This window comes from Pyrgilauda ruficollis, unplaced genomic scaffold (genome assembly GCF_017590135.1).
Source record: "Pyrgilauda ruficollis isolate IOZ18807 unplaced genomic scaffold, ASM1759013v1 scaffold110, whole genome shotgun sequence".
NCBI classification, from domain to species: Eukaryota; Metazoa; Chordata; class Aves; order Passeriformes; family Passeridae; genus Pyrgilauda; species Pyrgilauda ruficollis.
The window spans coordinates 1,126,255-1,150,185 of record NW_024509211.1 but is presented as its reverse complement, the minus strand read 5'-3'; the positions used below and the strand labels follow the sequence as shown (position 1 = coordinate 1,150,185).

The following is a 23,931-nucleotide window of genomic DNA, read 5'->3' as shown; positions in this document are numbered from 1 at the left end:
ACTGGATGGGATGGCTGTGGGAGTGAGAGGAGGTACTTTGTCCCTCCTTTCCATAGGGAGGAATGGCTGTGGGAGTGGGATGAGGTGCTTTGTCCCTCCTTTCCCTAGGGTTAATCATTGTCTCTTCCCTACTGTGTCACTGTGCCCCACGAGAAAAGTGAGGCCACTCAGTCCCCAAAGAGGGACAAGAGAGCAGCTTCACAGGAATGTGCAGGGTAAGATCAAGTGATCGTGTCCTGGTGGGTTGTTCCAAGGACCCAAGAATCCCCTCCTACCCCTCTGGGTACAGTGGAGTCACAGGCTGCCTCTTCCATGAGGGTGTCACAGGACAGTTCTCCCCATGTGCCATCCTCTGCTGTGGCTGCATCCAGAGGATGATCCAGCTGGGACTCTGCTTCCTTCACTCTCCTCCCTGAGGGTTAGGGAGGGGACCAGTCCTTGCACACACACCCCAACCACAACACGTTGTTGTGTAAATCCTGTGAGATTCCAGCACTGTGCTTGAGGAAGCCCAAGATGCAGAATTCTAAACCAGCTATTCTTCATCCTTTTCAAACCACTCTAGCCTTCCCTAGAACCAGTGGCTTCTCCCTCTTTGGTGGGATAGTGGGGAAAGGAGGACCAAGCCCTGGGCCAAGAATCTCCACTCTCAGCTGCTGTCAAAAGCACAAGGACTGTAGCTGAAAGGTCTATACTAGTGCCCTTAAAAATTCAGCAACTTTGCCAGCAGATTCTGGGAGAGCTGAGCTGCCTTTCTGATAATTCCCTGTTTATTTCCCATTGTTCCTACAGCAAACACCTTGAATGTAAATGATAATGGTTTCTCCCTACTAATTCTTGGATAAGACTTGACAGTTGATCTCTTGGTGAAGAGCTCTGGAGCCAGGGCTCTTGAGAGGTGTCAGTAACCACTTCCTGCCAAAGGAAGCTCCCAGCACAGTGCTGGTTGCACAAGGGGATGAGATCTTCTGAGAGTTCCAGAAGTTGTGTGGGTTGACACCGGTTCACTCAGTGAAACTTTTCTATTGCTCCAAGTGAACAACTTCCAAAAATATTAATAGTAATAATAAGGAAGTAGAAGGGAGAGAAGATGTCAGGGAAAGAAGGACAAAACATGTCCTGGCTGTCTCAAGGGAAGTGAGGAAGAAATGTAGACCAGCCACAGCCTATATATATATAATATATTTCTGTATCTGTCTTGGTTGTGACAATTTTTTGTAGGGTGTTAGAAGAGCCTCCTGCAATACCACTGCTTTATTATCAGACACAGACATAGATGTCACCTGTTCTTTTGCCCAAGGCATTCCTGATTTAGCATCTCTATAGGAGTCCCATTATTCAAAGTTTACTTAAAATAATTACTATAATCATCCGTATATTGTCACAGTGTAAGGAACCAGAAAATTGCATTGCATAATTCCCTCGCAGTTGTCTGAGAAATCTCCCGTCTGCGTTGCCAGCACAGCGCAGAGATTTGATGTGAAATCCCAATTTCCTGCAAAGGGGCTGCCGCGGATTCGAGTCCGCGAGGCGCCGCCGCTGATATATTTATATTTTATCTGCCGCGCTCCACAATTGAATGAAAGAGAAGTGTTGGCAGAGGTCAAGCATTGTTTGAACGTGTTGCAAATGGTTTCCCAGGGAAACAGCAAATCAGTTCTCGTAGGCTCCTGCAGCATCTCCAGAACAACATCCAGCCACCAGCCATAGCCCCGTGTTTGCTGTAGTACTCGGGACCAAGGGCGATGCAGAGTGAGCCAGAGTGAGCACCTGAGCAGGAGAGCAATTCCAGAGGATGAAGAAACATTCGGCAAGAGTGGCACCGCTACCATCTTACAATGTTTCCGAATTAAATTCGCCTGTGCCAGATGGTAAATGCTTTTTTTTTCCCCCCCTGTAAATCTCATCCTAGGCAGGAGTTCACTCTGCATGCTCCTCCTGCTCCGTTCCGTGCAGAGTAACAGGAATGTTGTTTGTGTGTGTGTGTGTGTGTAATTTTAAAGTAATGCTCAGATAGCATTTTTAGCACTTTAATATCATCTGGGATAAGTGGCAGTTATATTTCTGTTGCCTGTGTTCAGCTGCTGTGTGAATGATTCCTGGTGAAGAAACTGATGTTGAAATATGAACAACAGATAAAGTTGCTGTACTTCAACTCTGGCTTTTAAAATTATGTGGAATTATGTCCATGTAATGTTATTGGCTTTTCTGGAGTATTTTACTGTGTTGTTCTAGATTTATTAGTTTTGCTGTGAAGACAGAGGCACCAACTTTTTTTGTGCTTGCTGTCCCTCAGCTCAGTATAGCAGTTGTCCCCTTAATCTGCTTTTTCCCCCCTCATTTTCAGCTCTTAAGCAATTCTTTAATACAGAAAAACCACAAAATAGAAATTGGCAATTCTTTTTTGTGCTCTTTATCAGAGATGAGAACCTTGTTCCTTAAAGAGTGCCCATCAACTTCACATCACACCTCAGAATCACTGGGAACGTGGTGATGTTGTCCAGCAGGAGATTAGACTGTCCTGATAGTGAAATAAATAAAAGTCAGTGTGCTGAAAATTTACAAGAGATTAGACTGTCCTGATAGTGAAATAAATAAAAGTCAGTGTGCTGAAAATTTACAATAGGTGTACATGCTGTATAAATCAGAGGTCAAAAGGAAAGCTTTCTTAAAAACACTCCTGATGTTCAGGTTTGAGTTTTTGACTTAAATATCTGTAGAAATCTCATGGTTTAAGTGCACCATTTGAGTTTATAATCCTCAGTGTCAGATGTTGTGAAGAGCTGTGTGGTACTTCCCCAAGTTGCTTGTTGTGCCAGAAATGAGCTGTTTTCCCACCAGGTGTGTGTGTGTGTGGTGAGGACACTGGAGGCTGTAAAACTGCAAGGTGTGTGCGCTGTCTCTGCTTTGAGCCAACCAGCAATGAAAATGTAATTCTTTTTTGTGAGTTGAATTCATCCAGGAGCAAAACAAAGCAAGAGCCACGGTCCAGCGATGGTCAGCAGAGCGTGACCTGCAGTTCTTTGATCCACCTGGCTCAGGCTGCCTTCACTTACAAACATGGCTGGGTTTTGATAGACCAGACAGTAGTTTGTGTTGTTTTTCTCAGAATTTTGTGTGTGTGATATTTAGAATTCTGCAGGCTTGGTGGTTACCTAGTGTTTCTTCCTTGAGGGGAAAACGCCTTAAGGAAAGTTGGAGGAGCTGAGTGCTTATTGCTGGTGCACAGCAGCAGGCTTTAGGATGTGCGATACTGTGATTCATACCCTCACCTGCTTTTTTAGGAGCAGTGTTATGGCCAGGTGAGCTGGCTGTGCTGGTGAAATGGGGTGATTTGCTGCTCTTTATTTCCTGAGGGCTCAGACCAGGCTCGTGTCACGCTTGGTGGGGAATGCAGAGCATTAAAGGTTGTCCCTGCCTCACAGGGCTCCAGGACGAACTGTGGTTGCCTTCAGCCTCAGCAGTCCAGGTGCCTCTGTTAGACCTGTCTCAACCTTCTGCCCATGCTGGGCTGCAGCTGCAGTGCCAAAACTGCCCTGCCTGGTTCCTGAGGGAGGGAAAATACAGTAGGAAGAAAGGGCACTAGACTGGAAATGACTACATGACAGCACTTGTCATATCCAACAGGCTGCAAATGGAAAGGTTCTTGCTCAGGATGGACCTGGCCAAGCTGAATTAATACTGAACCCGTACATTAAATGTGTGTGCAGCCAGGTTTTACAGATCAGCAAGGATTTTAGCATGAATTCCCAAAGAATCCTAATGGGATAGGGCAGCCAGCAACCCAGAAGCACTGCATCTGTCCCCCCCGCTTTATTTCCCAAGCATGGGGGGGCACATGGAAGAGATTCCAGAGCAGCTTGGGCTGTGTGCTGGGAGGAGAGCAGGGGAGCAGTGTGCTCTGTGTGGGCATTTTCACACAGTTCAGCTTTGTGGCTTCCTGGGATCCCTCCACTGGACTGCTGACTCCTGGAGAGTGGAGTGAAATCCAGGCAAGAAGACTCCTTTGGTGGGGAAGGTGCACTCAGTGCTTGGAGATGAGTGGTCAAAAGTGCTGCTCATGTGGAGGGAAATGGAGCAGAGAGCTGCCCAGGGCGGTGGGACGTGGGTGAGTGGGAGGATTGAGGTGTGTGCCAAGCTGGCACCACAGCCACCAAATCCTTTTGAGAACATGTCTTCACCTCAGCCTGGCCAACTCCCCAGCATCAGCCAGGTGTGTGGCATGGACACTGGAGGAGACCTATCCCAAAAATGCCATCATGGAAAGGCAGGGATGAGACCTGTCAGAGCTATTACCTCAAGGGCAGTGGAGGAAGCAGTTGGAAGTATCTCCTGGGATTGCAAAATGCAGCAATAAAGTGATAAATCCCTACTTTTGCCCCAGCTGCTTACCTGGAAAATGTTCTTTTCCAGGCTCTGAGGCTCCAAGTCAGGCAAGGAAATGGAAGCATGTGCTCAGTGCACTGCAGTGCTGCCATGGCCTGAGTCTGAGAGCCTGAGTCTGAGGCTCAGACTCATCCACGTCCATCTAAATGGAAGCCTTGGTAAGTACTGAGAAATCTGGGAGAGCTGGGCACCTGCAGCAGGTGATTCACCTCCAGGGTTGGTATCTGAGGGAGCTGCATGAATCACTCCCTGGAGGCACCCAGCAGAGGCAACAGTTGGTGTAAGAAATAAATACAACCCCAAATCGAAAGTGTTACTGAGCTGTCCATCAGTGTCACAGCTGCTTTTCTGGGTCTTGGGACATCCATGAACCAGCCTGGATTTATTGCTGTGTTTCTTGTAAGTAGAAGCTGTATTGTGATTGTTTATTAATGAGGTACATATGAGGATCTCTGGATTGTGGTGGGTGTAAATTCCTTTCACAACAACTTCACAGCAAAGCAGCCTCATGACTTTCATTGAAGCTGCTCTTGAGTTACAGCAGTGAAAGTAAAAGTGAGAGTGTAACTGGGAGTGTCTGTTTATTTTTGGAAATGTCACCAAATTCTAGCAATGACAAGATTAATTTTCAGAGGATTTTAAAAAATAGATTATTAACCTTTTGGTTTGGAGTAGAGTGTATAAATTGAAAAATGATTGGAAGCACATCTGATATAATTGATTACAAAATTTATGGCAGAGGGGGTTTTTATGGGATGGTGTGCAGCTTTGAATCAAATGATTTGTGTTTATCTCACTCAGTCAATGCTAGAGTGGTGGGAAGATGGTCTGATCCTGAGATTGGCTTGAATTAATGTTGGATCAGGTATATCTGGGGGGAGAAAAAGAGTCTTGTAATCTGATGCAGCAAAGAATATTTCTTTGAATGTGTGAGTCCCCAAGGTCTCACTCAAAAGTTGTCACTGAGGTGGTCTCAGAGGAGTGTTTATGTAAGCAAAAACTTAAAATAAAGTCCTGGAAGGAGACAAAGGGTCTTAAGTTCTGGTGTTGTTCCCGTCTTTGCCTGGGAAAAGTTCTGTGCTGAAGGAGGAGATGTCCATCCCCTCCCCACGGGAGGTCAGTGTGTTCTGCCCCCAGCAGTGTCACAGCTGCTTTTCTGGGTCTTGGGACATCCATGAACCAGCCTGGATTTATTGCTGTGTTTCTTGTAAGTAGAAGCTGTATTGTGATTGTTTATTAATGAGGTACATATGAGGATCTCTGGATTGTGGTGGGTGTAAATTCCTTTCACAACAACTTCACAGCAAAGCAGCCTCATGACTTTCATTGAAGCTGCTCTTGAGTTACAGCAGTGAAAGTAAAAGTGAGAGTGTAACTGGAAGTGTCACCAAATTCTAGCAATGACAAGATTAATTTTCAGAGGATTTTAAAAAATAGATTATTAACCTTTTGGTTTGGAGTAGAGTGTATAAATTGAAAAATGATTGGAAGCACATCTGATATAATTGATTACAAAATTTATGGCAGAGGGGGTTTTTATGGGATGGTGTGCAGCTTTGAATCAAATGATTTGTGTTTATCTCACTCAGTCAATGCTAGAGTGGTGGGAAGATGGTCTGATCCTGAGATTGGCTTGAATTAATGTTGGATCAGGTATATCTGGGGGGAGAAAAAAAGTCTTGTAATCTGATGCAGCAAAGAATATTTCTTTGAATGTGTGAGTCCCCAAGGTCTCACTCAAAAGTTGTCACTGAGGTGGTCTCAGAGGAGTGTTTATGTAAGCAAAAACTTAAAGTCCTGGAAGGAGACAAAGGGTCTTAAGTTCTGGTGTTGTTCCCCTCTTTGCCTGGGAAAAGTTCTGTGCTGAAGGAGGAGATGTCCATCCCCTCCCCACGGGAGGTCAGTGTGTTCTGCCCCCAGAGCTGTCATGGTTAATTCTGAGATTTCAACACAGCATTTGCTTTTCAATGTTTTTCATTATTTATCAATGTTTTTTTGTCCAAATTCAGAATTCAGTCCAAAACATTCCACTCCAAATGGGTATTCTAAATTTTTTTTGGTAGAAGTTTTGATTTCAATGTATAAAAGTCATTCTTCATTTGCAGCACTCCCTTCTACATTCCCTCAAACTCTTAAGTATACTGTCATGCCCAGTAACTTTCAAATATGAGTAACCACTGTGTTTCAAAATGCATATTCCAGCTGCCTGTTCCACACAGATGTTCTCAAATAAGCCTCTATCCCAGGGTCTGCTCTGACACTCCCACACTGGTGCTGGTGTGTTATTTTTGGTGTCAAATCAGTGAAATTCCTTGTCCATGCTTAAAAAAAAAGGCAGTGATGCATTTGTTGAAGTTAGGCTAAAATGAGAAAAAAAAAGCTTTTAACTATACTTTCAAAACAATGGAGATGGAACAAAGATTTGAACAGGAATTTGGGGTTTTTCTAGTAATTGGTTGTATGTTTTGAGTAAAGGCCTTGATCCAGAGCAATACAAACAGGGGCCACTCACTTCAGAAAAATAGAATCTGAGAAGTCCTCTAGAGTGGCCTATGGGCTCCAGGGCTTTGGAAAAGGCAGTCCACAGCTTGCCTACAGCCTGTAGCATGTTCACATCCTTCCTGCTAAGGTGTTTTTTCTGTTTTTATTGTTGTTTTCTAATAGCTGCAGGTATTGCACACCAGGGTTGTTGCAGCCTGGATCCACTTGGTGGTTTGTCCTTGGTCAGGGGCTTTAGGACACAGCACATTGGCTGGTTGGCACAAGAGCTTCCACCTCAGAGCAGGTTCTTCAGCACAAGAACATGTGGCTGATGTGCAGAAAAATGCATTTAGAGGCTTGCATTTATCAGGGTTGCATGTAAAGGCATCACATTTGGGGCAATTAATGAAAGAAGCCCCATCTCAGAGATGAGCTGTCGACTGTGGGGGTCGGAGAGTTTGTGAGGAGATGCCTTTGTACAACTTATTTAGCTATTTCCCATTTATAAATATTTCCCACTTATATTTCCCTCTTATAAGTGGGAAATCAACTATTTCCCACTTATAAAAGCCAAGGAGATGCAGGTCTGGGTGGGATGTTTTTTTGTTTGTCTAACTTGGATTCCCTCCCCTTACAAATAGGCTGGAACTGCTCCTCTGGAAGGGTTATGAGGTGCAAGGATGTAGAGTGGCACTTTCCTTGATCAGGTACTAAGTGAAGTACAGGATGTGAAATTTAAGTTCTCTTTGTTAATTTTATTGCAAGGATGGGAGGACACGTGGAAGTTGTTGAGATTCCTGGTTGTAAGCAAAGTTGCTGTTTGCTGATCTGGAGTGAGGGCTGTGTACAGACACTGAAGAGATAATTGGAAGAGATTGCTGATGGATGTCACAAGTAAACCACAACAAAAATATCTACTTTTTCTGCTTTCTGCTCTTGACAATAGTTAATCATAGTACAAGAAAAATGCTGTACGCCATCACTGAGTCATTTGTTTTTCATTACAATCTGAAAATCTTTTCCCCTAGGATAAAAAAAAAAAACAAAAAACAAAAAAACTGTAACCTTCTCATCCCCTTCAAACATGAAAACTTCCAGAACAAGCAAATAATAAATGAACAAAGCATCACTCTGAACAGACATCTGTGCATTACTAATACACAGAGACCATTGCAGTGTTTAAATGGAGAACATTATCTCCAAATGCCTGAGACATGCTGAAAGGAATTTTCTTCACTGAACAAATGCTTATTCCTCAAACCTGTGTAGCATGCTGCCAGCGAAGCGTATGTGCTTGTTTTCTTGATTTTGCTTGGCTTTAGTAAAATGTAACCATGACTTCACATCCCTGGTCAAATTGCTGGTTCTGCACACATTAAAAGTTGGGGAATTAGTCAGTGTGCGTGCCCAGACCACTGGGCTGGTTGTACTGGTGTGCTGGGGGTTTACACCAGTGCAGTGAAGGGCAGAATTTGATTTTGCAGGCAGTGGTTAGGATAAAATAAGCTATGGACCTAAGTCAGTAATGATTGATGGTGTTGCATACCCTGCTAGCAGCTGTGTGCTAACAGTAGCAAACAATCCAATTAAAGCTGTGGCTAATCCAGCCTAATAAGGTTTTGTTGTAAAATAGACAGAAGCAGCTCTCTTCACCTCTCCCAACAGCAGCACCACTCACCACCCTTTCCATCCAATATGCATCCAATATTTCCCTGGCTGCAAAACTCACATCATCTTCTCCTTGCAGTGCATCAGTAAGAGCAGAATTTCACTGGGAGAGCTTCCAGGGGAGCTTGTGCACAGGCTGTGGGAGCACTGGGCTCGTGGGGTGTGAGCAGAGCCATCACTGGGGTGGATGCTGCTCCTGCAGGGTAAAAGGAACGTTGGCAATTCTTTCTCCAGGGCCCAATTCAGCAGGAATGTTCAACTGATGTGTTTTCCACACCGTACCAGACCCACTCCTTCCTCCATCCGTCTGTCAAAGCCCAGCGATGGTTTCCGAGCCATCCTTTTGTCAGCACAGAGACAGTGAGAAATCAGGAGCTGAGGTTTTGAGGACACAGTGAAATAAGACTATTTTAATGAATAAAAGGAAGATTGTAGGTGCCTTGAGTGGCCTTTTGGCAAAACTGCTCTCTCTCCTGACTGTGGTGGTAGCCAGTGCTCTGTGCTCTGTGCTCTGGTGGTGCCCAGTGCTCTGCAGGGCTTTGGGAATTTAACACCCAGAAATTGTTCAGCTCATTTCCATCACCTATTTAACCATCAATTTCATTGTGTAATCAAATAAAGAGAATGTGTTTTGGCACATCCCATCAAGCCAGATGTTGCTGTCTCTAAATGAGCCAGCACTTTGTGTCAGTAATCCGGTGTCGTGCATGCACAGATGGCTTTTGGAAGGGAATTCAGTTACCTGTTTGAGAGGTTCTAAATTTCCATCAGGGCAGTTGGATTAAAAATAAAAGAAAAGAAAAGGACACAATCAATCATAAGATGACCTGGCCATAGAGTTTAGGTCCAAGACTGCATTTTTGTGTTGCATTGATTATTTAACTGGCAATCCATTTGGTGCAGGACCCGAGGGAGCAGCATGAAGCTGTGTCAGGGGAGGTTCAGGTTGGATATTATAACAGGTTCTTCACACAGAGCGTGGTTGAGAAGTGGTCACAGCACCAAGCCTGACAGAGCTCAAGGAGCACTGGGACAATGCTCTCAGGCACGTGGTGGGATTCCTGGGGCTGTCCTGTGCAAGGCCAGGACTTGGACTCCTTGATCCTTGCAGGTCCCTTCCAGCTCAGGATATTCCATGATCCACTTTCAGCAGCAGCTGTGAGACCAGAAACATTGTCCAAACGTAATTGCAGGGGTTGGTTCTTATTATTCCAAGCACTGCTGTCACATGCTAAAGATGTCAAATACTTGAAGATGATCTGAAGAGAGCTGGTTTTGAACCTCAAGGTGTAATCCTTCTCTCCAATCCCCCTGGAAAATAGCAAAGGGATTTTTCTAGCCAAGGCGAGGAAACAGTTTCTCACTGTGTGAGCTGCATCTGGAAACCTGTATATGAGCAGAGGGCCACAAGTTGTGTATTGCATCTTCCAGAGGGGCTAGGGAGCTGTGCACTGTTTACAGGTGGTGGTGAAAATGTTTCTGAGGACCAGCATGGGCTTCTTCTTCCTGGCTTGAGTGCACATGATGGCAGCAGCAGATGGGGCCACCTCCTTCCCCCAGCTGGTGTTAAAGAACATGGAAGGGCTGGACTTGAGTGATATTAATCACGTGGTTTAGGTTATCACAAGCATAATTACCTTGCTAAATCAAAGTACACTGGGATATGTGTATAATAATTAATGCAAGATGGGGACAGACTTTGTTAGAGCCATGTGTTCCCCTTGCTGGTTTCCCTTTGGTTTCCATATGCAGAGAAATGGCCTTGCTTGTTAAGCTATAAAGCATCTACGTTTGCAGGGTGAGGAAATAGATTTGCTGAAACAGATTAAGAAACTAAGTAACTGTAAAAAAAAAGTAATTGTAAAAAAATTTTACAAGTAATTGTAAAAAAAATGGGAAAGAGCATGGCTTTGTTTTTATCCAATAATGAAAAATAATCTAGGTGAATGTGCTGGATACAATAGTATGAGGTACTTTGCATTTCTCCCTTTCCTCTTTGGTCATTCTTATTGGCAGAGTCTTGCTTTGACACTCAGTTACAACCTCCAAGGAACACTTCCAACAGCAAGATCTGACAGTCTGGCAAGGTTTTTCTTATTTCTTTTTTCCCAGTCTCTTCCAGTAGCTTTTTCTTAAGATAGCAAATAATGCCCAAAATGTAGTTTCACTCTCAGCCTGTGATTCATCCCTGCTAAAGCCACAAACTGTGTAAGAAGTCCCATCCCATGTTGACAACTCTGCTCAAGGTGGTTGCTCAGGGCCAGGCTGGATGAGGCTTTGAGCATCCTGGTGAGGTGGAAGATGTCCCTGTCCATGTCAGGGGGTCGGAACTGGACGCTCTTAAGTTCCTTTCCAACCCAGACCATTCTATGATTCTGTTATTCCCTTTATGGAAAGTCAGTGAAAAATGCTGCTCTTGATCCCTCCAAGTTTGGAGGGACTTAGCAGATCCCTGCTCCGCAGCTGAGAGTCGTGGAGTGGGACAGAGAACCAGAGTTCCATGAGCTCTGTCTTCCCTTCCTCTCCCATGGGACAGCGCTGCCCACCTGGGAGGTTTCACTGCTCAGCTGTGCAGGTGGTGATTTGTTGTCCCTGCTGCTGGCTCCAGGTTTGGAAAGTGAGCCCAGCATTTATCTCTTCACCTCTCCTAGCAACAGATATCTTTAAAATATGTTCAGATTGAGCAGCATTAGGTGTCCCAGGCTTTCTGGCTGTAACAATGAAATATTGATAAATGGCTGCGCTGTCTGATTGCTTCAGGTGTAAGGGAAGAAGAATTCAGTAAATCAAGCAGTGACTTTGGATTTAATGCAATCTCTTGAGTTACAGTTTTGGTCTCACCTGCTGGGTTTGTCAATGCACAGGAGAAGATTCATGTCTCTCTGTTGTACCAGATACAAATAACTCAGAGCTCTTTTTGAACGTGAGGAAGAATAGGCTTCCATCAAATTTTGGTTGTATATCACCTGCTAGACTTCTGCTGAGTATAATGTAAATCTCATTCTGAAATTAATCTGAATTGAGACATAACATGTGTCTTTCAACATAATGAAATCTCTTTAAATATGAATATCAAAATGAGGAGTGATGTAGAGCCAGCCACCTCGGTGGCTTCTTCTCCAAGGACAAACACCTACTGAAAATAAAACCTCTCTAAGTTGTGGACCTGAAAAATCAGAAATGCCTTTTTGGACATTTCGCCCCCAAAGTAGTGATCGGTTTAACCTCATAGAGGCTGGGACTAATTTTCAGATGACAAATGAAAATGTAACTCACAAGAGTAACTGGCAAGATGTTTACTAAGTCTTACAAAGTAGGTGATGTTATTCTTGTTTGACCACTGGGAGAAGTAGCTCTTGGAGTTTTGAAGTAAGTGGAACAAAGTCATGCAGGGAGTTGTGTGGCTGCTAGATCATTATTTTCTCCATTAAAAAGTAAATTTCTAAAGGTCTGAAAACATCTGATAGACTCTAGAAAGCTCTTTAGAAAGTAATGCTCATCAAAAATTGAGGAGGCAACACAGTGCTTTGCTTAGCTTGCTTCTAATCATGTAGATCTTAATTTTTCAAACTGGGTTTGTGGGTCTGCTGTAATAGAGTTTGGGTTGTTTACTGCATGGATTGGATTTGTAGGACTTTATCATCAGTTGGAATCTAAACTTGGGTGCCCCCCTTGAGTCAAGAGTTCCCTCACAAGGGACAGAGAAGAAAGGGAAGAGCATCTTGAGAAAGATCATGTGGAGGGGGTCAGCTCCTGATTCAGTCACTTGTCTACTTGGTAGATAAAATTAACCTTGCAGGCTCTGAAATAGGCTGAGAGATTTTTTTTTCAAGTATAATTCCGTATTTTATACATCGGTCTTTGTTAGACTTGGTGAACCCAACACACCTTTAAGTCCATGGAAGATTGCATGAACCCACTGGCAAGAGTCCTGTCTCAGTTCTTGAGTCTTGGATACAGCCCTTGCTTTGGAATATACTTTCAAGCAGTAATTGAGTTTGATGTGTTTTGCTTTCAAAGTGCACTGGAATGTCTCGTGTTGCAACAAAGAATGTTCCCTTCTGGGATTTCTGCCACAGCTGTTACACCTGTGGCACCTTACACATGGGCTTTGTGTCTGCTTTTGTATTCTTTTCAGTATGAAGTAGTTGGGATTATCATGTTAAATCCTTCCAAGTCACAGCAAGGACAGTGGCTGCTCTGGTATGGGCATCTTCCCCAAGTTTAGGTGAGATGGTCACCAGTTGGAGTAGCAGCTACAGAACAAGCAGTGGGTGATCTCAGCTGGCCATGAACACACATCTATATCTGTCAGAATGGCCTGTCATCCTGACTTTCTGCTGGAGAAGAAGACTCTCTTGTGCTGCTCATGTGTTGACCGCTTACAGAGACACCTTCAATAAATTTGGAAGTCCTTGCACAATCGATCACCAGCCACACTGATGGATTCCAGCACTGCACTCCTTGCTGTGGATTCCTGATTCCTAATCCAGCTCTTCATGCTCTTACTCATTAAATATGGTGTCCTACTCACTGGAAAATTTTGCATCTGGTACCACTAGTGTTTCTGGGAACTGGGGCTTCTCTGCCACCTCCTGCCTCTGTCCAGCCTCCGTGTGAAATGTCTCATCTTGGAGTTGTCTGCACGTAGAGGAAGAGAAAGCAACTTCTCTGAAGATATGGAGATTCTGATTTGGTGTTTGCAAATGCTTAAAATCGGCATCTTCAATCCTGTAGCAGAAATCTTCATCCAAAAGACCTGTGAGTGACCATGGCTTCATTCCATACAAGAGTCTCAGGGATCTGAGGATGGAAAGAGGAAGCTCTCCTCTAGAGGGGCTCCCAGCACTGAGGGAGGCAGTGGTTCCTCCACCCTGAGGGGGAATGGTGAGCTCTCCTCTGGCCTGATTCAGTGTCAGTGCTCAGGAAGGGCCCCACGTGAGTACAAATTCCTTTGACTGTGCAGGCCCTGTGGACACGGGGCTGAGGATACACTGCAGCATGGGGCTCTCATTTCTTCAGGGGGAAGACTGGTTTTCATGCAGCACCTTTTTATCTATAAGGGGGGAGAGAGTTAAGTCTTTATTTACTCACCTATTTGCTTTATTCTGAGCAGAGCTGAAACCTGCATTTTTTGCCGTGCGCTTCCTTTTGTATGCGTTTCACTGCCAGCCTGTTTGAAAGCCCCGCGTTCCTCCGGGGACTTTCCAGACAAAACTGATGCAAAACTCTTTCTTCTCAGGTGCCTCACGATCATCTGTCATCCAATGCAAGCCAGGAGGCAACTGCCCCAGCAGACACAGAGGCATGACTAGGCAGCTCTCCCCTCTATCTGTTGCTGAAGATTCTGCTGCTCCCATTCTTGAGCTGCAGAATCGAAGTCCCTCGGGAATCTGTCGGCACAGCAGAGTCGAGAGGCAGAGCAGATCAGGTAGGAACCCACAGCCGCACTCCTGGCTCTTCCCTCTGTCTCTGCAGAGATGGGGCAGGGCCCGAGCATGCTGAGGTTTGGTTTGCCACGTGCAGGTCCTTCCCGAGCCCGGGGGTGAGCGGGAAGGTGGCACGGACGGGAGGAGAAGGCTGGGATTCGCAGGTACATGACGTGCGCTAGGTGCCCGGCACGGCGCGAGGCACGGAAGATCCTTGGAGCTGGTTAACCCCAGCACACGGTTAGGTTTCACAGAGTGGTTGTGTCTCCTCAGCTTCAGCCTGGCCACACTCCAGGGCCCTTAGGAGTTCCTTCTCAAAGACAGTGATGACTTCAGCTCGTGCCATGGGTGGTGTGATGAAGAGGAAGAGAAGGAGCAGCAGGTGGAAGGATTTCTAGGGAAGACCGTCACAGCTCAGATCATCGTCAGCTTCATGGCAGCAGTTTAGCTCAAATGAACCTGTAGGTGTGGTGAACACTGACCTCTTCACCATGGTGTCCATCCAGCAGCTGCAGGGATGGGATGGGAGCAGTTACAATGTGCAGCCACAGGCTTGTGAGTCTGCTAAACCACACTGTTGAGGAGGAGAGACTTTAAATGAGTGAAATAATTTAACTGTCCAAGCTTTTTGGAAGGAAATTACTTAATTGCCCAAATTCTTCGGAAGACTGCCTGTGTAGATACTGTGAGCAAAAAGGGGAGGAAGAACAGGTTGGATCTCCCTTGCACTCTGGACCTGGGGGAACTGAACCTTCCTCTTGTCACTTGACCACCAGTTACAGCAAGAGTCACCCATTTCCTCCTTGTGTTGGAAAACAGAGGGATCTCGTGCTCCAGGAATACTCTCTTGATGGAAAGCCTCAGAAGAGTATTGGAGGTGATCACTGCTGCCAGGAGCTATGCATCATCTTGCAGTTAAGATCAGAGCTAAGAAATCAGAAAACCAAATCTTATTTTTCCAGATATCAGGCTGAAATAACTGTGCATGGTGGCACTAAGGGACATCCAAAATCAGAATCCATCTCCTCCAAGAAAGGGCTCTAGGCCGCTTGAGTAGTTTCTGGACATCATACTCTTCTTCTTACTTTGCATTTATTAATTTCCCTTTTGATCCTGATCTTCACATCCTCATCAGAGAAGTCTAACTAGGACTGGCCAATAGGTAAACAAATACAAAGAATATAATTTTCTAGGGTCTAGTTGCCAAATAGCCAAGAGTTCCGATGAAAAGCTGTAGGTTTTGGTTTTCCTCATCTCACTCCTGAAGAGCAAAATGCTCTTCTGTGACCGTTTTGTCAGTAAGAACTGCACTGTGGAGCAAAGGAGCATGCAGGGCTGTCTGTGCTCACTGCCTTCCCCACAGTTTGCCATTGGCCAGTGCCATCTCCCTGTGTCACCTGCAGTGTGATCTGCACTCTTACCTGTGCTTTCAGCCTTGTTCCTGTGCTCTTCCCAGGATCATTCTCTTGGTTTGTTCCAGTCCCATCCAAATGCAGACCCCAAGGATTTCTGCTACCTTGCCAATTGTAAAATACTCTCTCCCAGCCACTTTGGCTGATCAGTTTGTTTTCTCCTCATTATCATTTGGTGTCTAAACACAAGTGCTTGTCCATGACTTGGAAATCCCTAAACCTCTTTAATAGGATCCATGTGCCTGCTCACCCTGTGGCTCACTCCCTGGCATTATTTTGAAATCTATTTCTTATTTTGCCCTTTTGATTCTTTGACCAGGAATTAGGTGTGCACATCCCATGGATTTTGAAAGCAGCTGTCAAGCTACTCTGTCATGGGGATCAATCACAATTTCACTTAAGTTAATTGCAAATATCTGGTCTAGAGTTAAGTGCCTCCAGTGAGCTTAGATGTAGATAGATGTAGATATATGAGGGTGGAATCAGCTCCCCTCTCACCATGATTTCCATTATCATTAAATATAAAGGAGCCCCAGACAACATGTTCATCCTGAATACACACTTATTTGCTAACTACATCACTTGGGATGAATCCCACTGATTAAAAACTCACAGCAACTCCCCACTGTACATTTATTCAAGCTAAAACTTACACAGGTCTTTAAATCCAAGGTAGATCTTGCAACAAGTCTGTGTTTCTCTGCCTTTCCCTGACATTCAGACCTGGGACTGTAACATCCAAATCAAATGCTGATGGTGGTGTCGTGCATAATGACACCAATTCATCGTTATTGTGTAATTGAAAAATAGAAAGCTTGGCTAAAAGTGCTTTATTCTTCTATCATTGTGTGATTATTTTAAGTGGTAGCTGAAAAAGGACTAATTGCATGGTAGTTTTACTTGGCAGGAAGACCTGCAAGTTGATGCTACTATAATATATTCTTTTTAAGCCATTCTAACTTGCAAATAAACTGTAATTTATCTTTCAATAGCTGTCAGTCATTATTAGTACCATAAAAATATCTACTTTCTCTCAGAAGCCAAGGAGAATGCTAAAAGGATGCTTGTCTTTTCAGACCTATGGCTGATTATCCTCTGCATGTTTTTAATAAACCTGTAATTTTATTTAAATTCTTGATTCACCACTAAACAATGGAGCCACCGAACACAGATTATTTTTAGGAAAAAACCACATCACACAATTACAACTGCAAAAAGCTCCATGTCCTAGTTAGGAAAATTCTTGATTCCAAATGCACTCCCTGCTATGATAAATTATTTTATGTGTAATGTTGGTTTACAGTAATAGCTTGGAACCCCAGTTTGACATTTCTTTATGGCTAATGTAGCAAAACAAATAATATAAAAGGAAATTATACCTGAGTGTGAAAGGATACCTCTGTCACATAAAAGTTGGCTATAGGACAGTGTATGCTCTCACTCAGTGCATCTATAACTTCTCTCAAAATCATATTGTTTTTTCTCTACATCACATCATGTATTAATGTGGCTGATAATTGACAGGAGTAGTTAAGAATAGCTTCAGGCCATGATTTTTAGAAGATTTTCCTGTTTCTTTTACCAGACTGGTGTGATGTGGTGTTTTGTTTTGGAAAGGAAAGCCAGGTGTCTGCTAAGGAAGGCAAGAGCCTCCCCTGAAATGGAAAATGTAAATCCCTTCTTCTGAATTGTTACAAATTTGAAATTAAGGGGCTCTCAGACAAAAAAAATATGGGAGCAGGAATAACAGTTCTTTACTAGGGAAGAAAATAAAAAGATAAAATAAACAATGCAGTGAACTAAAACAACACTGACAGAGTCAGAGCACAACCTGACACCCTGTGGGTCGGGGTGCTGGTAGCAATCCAGTTGGAAATGTGGCTGCAGTCCTCCTGGAGTGTCAGCTGTGGTTCTACTGGAACAGGGATCGTGTAGAAGGGTGTAGTCTTCCTCTGAAGATCCAGTGGAAGAGGCAGCTGCTGTTCCTCTGGGAAATCCAGTGGAGAAGCTGTGCTGGTGTTCCAGAGACTCCAGATTCTATCCAGGTAGGAATGCTTGGCTCCTCCCCTGGGCTCACATCTCCCAGTGGATGCTGTAGTTCTTATCAGTCATGCAGGGACATTCCATAGCCTGTTATCAGCAGATGTCTCCCCAGAGGGAGGAGTGGGTGTGGAAGAGATCAGGAAAACTGCCCACTGAACAGAAGATGACTGCCATACAGATGGCAAAGAGAATAAAATTTGCTTGGCAGTCCAAGACCTGTGGTCAGACAGGGTGAATGGTTGGAGCTCAGTGCTGCCCTGTGATCTCCCAGAACCAGCAGTGTCAGTGCTCCTTGTTTTCAGCTGGGATCTAGGAAAGCAAAGCACGAATCATGGGTTGCATCTCTGGGGATCTGACGGGAGAGCAAGTCACCAGTCAGTGAGATTAAATTCTCCCCACCTGTGTTAGGAAATGTGCACTTAGGTCTGAAAACCACTGTGCTGAAATGGGAAATGCCAGCTCTCATTGCTCCTTGTTGATGTGCAGAGGTTTATTTCTGGACATGCCAAGCTTCACTTCTGTCCAGTTTCCTTTGTTAACTCCAGAAACGTAAGTACACCGACCTGACTGCCAAAAGCCTTTCTCTGCTTGGGTACATAAAACCAAACTATCTCCTTCCTCCCCATCCCAGCTTGTAAATAAAAGTGATTGTGGAATTAAAATGTGGAGGAATAAGAACTTGGTGCTGTCTCCAGACCTGCAGGCTCAGAGAGCTCTTCTGTTGCACACATGCACAGCGATTGCCTCTGTAACGTTGTTGGTTCCAAGGGATGCATTTTTATTCTGAAGGCTTGCTGGCAGAGGGAATGAAGGGCTGATAAAGCAAATAGTGACAACAGCTTATTTGTAATGCTGTTACCTCAGCCCTCAGTGTTGTGTTTGTGTTTGTTTCTGCCTCCTTGAAGTGACAGAGATGGTATTATTAAAATACTTTTGTGCAGGATTTCAGTATTTATGGGACATAAAGGTGTTATAGGGAGAAGGCAAGGGATGATTTGTGACTTGGACCAGAATGGGAGGTTTTGCCGAGAATTATTTTGAATGCATTCATTACATGTACAACTCTTTTTCTATTCTTCCTTTTTTTTTTTTTCTCTTTCAGGAGAAGAAGGAACACAAACGCACACCGAGAGCAGCAGCCAAGAAGCTGAAGGACAGACACGATGCCAGTCTTGCACATCCACATTTCTCAAGCTAATCTGGAGATTCTTGATCATTTTGTCCGTCTCTTCCTCCTGGGTTGGGACCACACAGTTTGTCAAAATCACTTTTGAGACCTTTGACTGTCCCTTTTTCATGACTTGGTTCTCAACAAACTGGAACATTATGATTTTTCCCATTTATTATTCCGGGCACCTTGCAACTGCACAGGAAAAGCAGTCTCCAATCAAAAAATTCAGGTAGGCTTTATCATGGCAGTATCCCTTTAAAAACCCTAATTCCTGAGGGCTGAGATCACTGCTGGGCTCAGTTCCACCCTGGTGTCAGAATAAAGGTCATGCTGCAGAAAACCTCATTCATAAATAGCTCACAGGAGGCTGACAGCTGAGTGATGTGTGCTGAATAAACGGGTACTGGATTGTTAAAGGGCTTTTTCAATGAGTTGAAAGGGTCAATAATCTGCTTATAATCTTGCTGTTATGTTGTCTGATATCTCTATATTTTGTGTCCTTGCCTGGATCAGGTGAATCTGTCCTGGTCCATTTATGATAGAATAGCTGGTTGGTACAACCAAACCAGCTCCTGGAAGGAAGATGCTCAGAGCTGAGGAGGTGCTTTCCATGTGGAAGAGCATGGCTTGCTCTCTGTGCTGAGCAAGTACAGCAGGATGCAAACTGCCCTTTCCTCCTGCTGGAAATGTATAAATCCCTTTTCAGTAGCCCCTGAGAAATCAGTGAAATACAAGGTTAAGGGGGAACCCAAAGAAATCATCCAGTCCAACCACCAGTGCTGCAGCTTAGCTTCACCTTAGCCAGTTCTGAGGAAAACCACATCTAATCTGCCTGCAGGGCTTGGAAGTACCTCACATTCTGTGACAATTGATTTCACAGTTCCTCCTCCACTTCTGTTACTCCACTGATCTGACAGTGACGTGGGAGCTGCTTTAAAGGACAGGACAAAACTCAGCTCACCAAGACACCACACCTTGCCCAGGGTGGGAAGAGACTCACAGGGTCATTCTGGGCTGGGATCCAATTCTGTTGTTCCAGTGCAGGCTTGCTTGGAAAAGAACCTGCCTGACTCCAGCAGAATTGTCTGTTCCAGCAGGAATTACCCAGCATGGGGCCCATTCCTGGCTCCTGCTGTCCCTGAGCACACAGGGAATCCCATTTGTGACTGTCTGGCTGGAGTGCAGCAGGGCCAAACTCTTCCCTCAGCTGCCTTTTGCCAGGATCTGGGATGTAATTTGGCCCTAAATTATCATTTCTGTCAAATCAGTGTGACTGAAATTGAACAGTTGCACTTAATTAAGCGCTTCTCTGCAAACCCTGGTGCTTTGTCTGTTAATGATGCTTCATTCAGGTTTCTGCTGGAGTGTTTGTGAGAACATGAACAATGTCAGCTGGGCTTCTGCATGTGGGGTGAAGTAATAACAATTGCACAGCAGATAAGGAAGAAGGTGAGAAGAAATCCTGCAGATAAATCCCTTGCAGGTGGTTCATTGATTAATCTCTATCAGAGCAACATTTTGGGGCAATGCATAAAAGAATTCCTGTGCTTAAATCATTTATATATTTCCCCAGCTGTTAAGAATTGAGCTTTTAAAGTTGAGAACACTGTCTTAAATGCCACAGGAATTTCTGCAGTGGGTCAGTGAATATGTGGACTCAGAAATAGTGTTAGAGGTGATGGGAATCTTCCCAGAGTATTTTTTATTCCAGATGTGTCAGGAACTCACATCCCAAGGAGGAAGTAACTGCTGGTAAAAAATTATTTCATCAGGGAGAGCAACTACGTGGTCAGTGCTGTGTTACAACTTGACTATCCAAACTCTTAGAGATTGGATAGGGGATGGGCATCTCCTCAGGATGGGCTCTCCATTTTTTGGTAACTTAAAGGATTGAAAATCTGTAGGTTTAACTTGTAGACAGACTGAATTTGTAAAGGATTTTTGGAGGTCATTTCACCAGCCTCTTCCCCAGAACAGGGCTGTTTTCAAACCTGCATTCATTGTTTGTGTATTTTCTTGATTTGCATTCTTGATATTGCTCCTGTTATGAGGCTTTTTATTACATTTGGTAAGATTTCTGGCTGCATCATTTGCCTGTTTTATTCCTGTGCAGCAGCTAATTCTTGTCAATAAACCCATTTGCAGCAGTTCCAGGCTTTCCTCAGAGACCAGAGATGATTTATCTTTGTGTTTCTGGAGGATGTAGTTACTCTCCAGGAGCTTTAAAGACAATCAGGCATTTTGTCCAGCAGATATTCCCAGTGGATCTGAACAAACAATATCTGTGACATCTTGGCAGAGATCAGTGATCCTGGAAGTGACTTGCAGAGTGCTGCCCCAGGCTGGCAAAACTGCAGAGAGCCACTGCTCCTTTAATAAATCCCACTTGAAATGACAGGAGTCTCAATCCTCAACTTTAGATTGGCTTTCTGGAGAGTTTAGGCTGCTCAGTACTTAAAGGAGCTGCAAGAGAGATGGATTTTTTACAAGGACAGGGAAGGGGAATGGTTTCAGACTGAGAGAGGGAAGGTTGAAATTAAATATTGAAGATAAATTCTTGACTGTGAGGTTGTGAGGCCCTGGCACAGGCTGCCCACTGAATCTGTGGCTGCCCTTGGATCCCTGAAGTGTTCCAGGCCAGGTTGGATGGAGCTTGGAGCAACCTGGGATAGTGGAAGGTGTCCCTGCCTATGGCAGGGATTGGAACTGAATGGGCTTTAAGGTCTCTTCCAACCCAAACCACTCTAGCATTCTATTATTATAACGTTTGAGATTATAAATTGTGTGTTTCTTTACCTTAGAGATTCAATCTTGTGGTCTGAGAAAATAACTCATAGTTATGTACTCACTGCTGCATTTAGGTGAAGTGTCTTGGTTGTCTTGAGGCAGAAGACAGCTCTTGGTATCCCCTCAGTTCTGTAAATAAAAGCCATGTCCCTCATCAAGAGCTTAAAACTCCTTGCCTTAGTGCTGGATGAGATGATCTGAAGTTCAGGGAGCTCAGAAATAGGAAATCTAACCCTGCCAGCATTTACCACAGCAGAAGACACTGCACAGACTCGACTTAGGAGCCTGATGCAGTTGTGGTGTGGAATAGGTGGGTGAAATTTTCAATGTCAGTACGTTTTGCCTCCCCATCTGGCACCTTGGCTTCTCAAGGACAAGCACTGTGACACTGAGCAGCTTCCTGCCAGGATCCACCCACGGTGTGAGAGCTGAGATTGGAGCTGCAGCTCTTGCCAGAGCACTGGGGCACTGGCCAGGGGAAGCACTGGTAGATGCAGGTTTAATGTGAACAAAACACACTGGGAAGGGTTGGACTTCTTAGATAAGGAGAAGGGAGCATCACCTGAAGTGCAGACTGAGCCATGAGTTGGTATTTGTGTATGAAACCTGTCAGTGCAGGTTTCTCACCCACAGTCCTGTCCCTCTGTGGCAGCAGTAGCTCAGTCCAGCTCCCTCAGCCACTCGTGGAACAGCAATCCCAGACCTGCTCTGCAGAGGCTTTTCAGGGAAAACATCAGGAACACCATCAGCACAGAGCTGGCCTTCCCATGGACCCTTCCTGTGGGACACAGCCTTCCTTGGTGCTGCTCCTGAGCCAGGCACTGCAGGATCCCCTTTCCTTTTGCTGCAGCTCTCCAGCAGACAAGCTGAGCTGGTCAGGCCCTTTCTGCCAGCTCAGACTCAGCCAGTGCTGGGGACACAGCTCACCAGGGTGCTCAGCCTCACTCAGTTTGGTGCCTGCCCCCTTGCCTTGGTTTGGAAAGCCAGGTGTCTGCTAAGGAAGGCAGGAGCCTCCCCTGAAATGGAAAATGTAAATGCCCCTAGAGATCAGGAAAACTGCCCACTGAACAGAAGACGACTGCCATACAGATGGCAAAGAGAATACAATTTGCTTGGCAATCCAGGACACCCCTGCAGTGGAGCTGGGAGGTATTTTATTGCTACAGATACCGTCATTTAGGCAGAAGCAGTGAATTTGTGCTCCCAGAAGGTGCTGCTGTGTTATTTGCTGCCCTAATGTCACTGTGGCTGTGCCAAGTTCTAATCCAGGTGATGTCACTGCATTCCTTGTGTTCCTGTGCCCCGGGACTCTCCCTGTTTGCTGTTTTTTTTCTGTGAGCTGCTTAAAACCAGCTGCTGGATTTCACTCCAGAGGAGGGAACAAACCCATTCCTGTGCAGGGTCTGGCATCAGAATACCTGAGAGGGCACACAAGCTATTTAGTGGGTGCCAGAGGCAAAGCTGCACGACTGCCTGAGGTGCTGTAATTCCTGAGAGCATGGCACACTGCCCAGAGCTGAGGACTACCTGCAAGTAAAAAGAGTTATTTGTGTTAGAGGGCAGGTTTTAAATAGACTTCTGGTACATTTGGAAATAGTTTGTGTCGTAGTTTCAGGGTCAGCTGTCCCTAGATGTGTCTGTGCCTCTAAGGCAGCAGCCTGCAGCATTATTTGTGTGGGGGGGGGTTCCAGGCAGCCCCCTCTCCTGAGCCCAAGGTTTTAATCACTGTCATGTCTGAAGACTCCTGCAAGTTTAATTTGAGTTGCATGTCAAAGAGGCTGAGTTAACCACTGAGCCACCAGCCCTCACAAAGCCTCAGGCAATCTGACTGGGAAAATAAAGTATTCTCCCAATCTCCTCACTGACTGAGCATTATTCATGGAGCTCTCCTAGACACAGGGGTGAATTCATCAAGTCTCTGCCTCACTCAGCCCAACCCTGTCAGACTTTGCTGTATTTTCTTCACTGAGAGTTGAGGAAGCTCCAGCCCCTGTTTTGTCTGGTCACTGCTGTGTGTGATGGAGGCCCTTCCACCTGCTTAAACAGCCCATTGCCTGGGGCCAGGGAAGCATTCCCAGATTCTTTTCCTAGCTGTGCATCTCTGCTCATCCCCCCCACTGCTTGTGGGAGCTCAGAGACAGGTGACATTGCTGGGGCAGCCACAATTGCCTCTCCCAAATCACTGACCCAGAATGATGGGATAACCACTGAGCCTCTGAGGATTCACACTCTCAGGGCACTTGGATCCATCCTCCTGACTCTGCTCCAGGTTTGTCTGTGTGCAGACATCCCAGGGATCTGCAGGACAACAGACCCTGGCCCCTTCTGGCATCTGGGTCCAGCTGTGCCCTGCATTTCTGGAGGCAGCCCAGGCACCTTTCTGCCTTCTGTTAACACAGCACAGGCTGCTTTCCTCTAAGATCCTGACAGCTCCTGAGGCAGCGTGGACTTAAAATGATGCAGTTGTGCCCTAAAGTGATGGCAGAATTCCCACGTGCAGGTGTGGAGCTCACAGTGCAGGTCTGTTGGTGCCAGGACATGGAGCACCCTGGCT

The 23,931-nt window shown here is 45.2% G+C and overlaps 1 protein-coding gene across 3 annotated transcripts in view; it reads left to right on the top strand.

Annotated features, from left to right (window-relative positions):
* The window catches only part of SLC35F4 (solute carrier family 35 member F4), a 114,340-nt gene that overhangs the window by 77,702 nt on the left and 12,707 nt on the right, over positions 1 to 23,931 (top strand). Inside the window, exons 1-3 of one of the 3 annotated variants that reach the window (XM_041476905.1) lie at positions 1,796 to 1,871; positions 13,778 to 13,966; positions 18,522 to 18,819. In XM_041476905.1, coding sequence (XP_041332839.1) covers positions 1,796 to 1,871; positions 13,778 to 13,966; positions 18,522 to 18,819 — 563 coding nt within the window. Of the gene's footprint in view, positions 1 to 1,795; positions 1,872 to 13,777; positions 13,967 to 18,521; positions 18,820 to 23,931 lie in introns of those variants that run through there. The other 2 variants (XM_041476896.1, XM_041476887.1) reach the window with 2 other exon arrangements.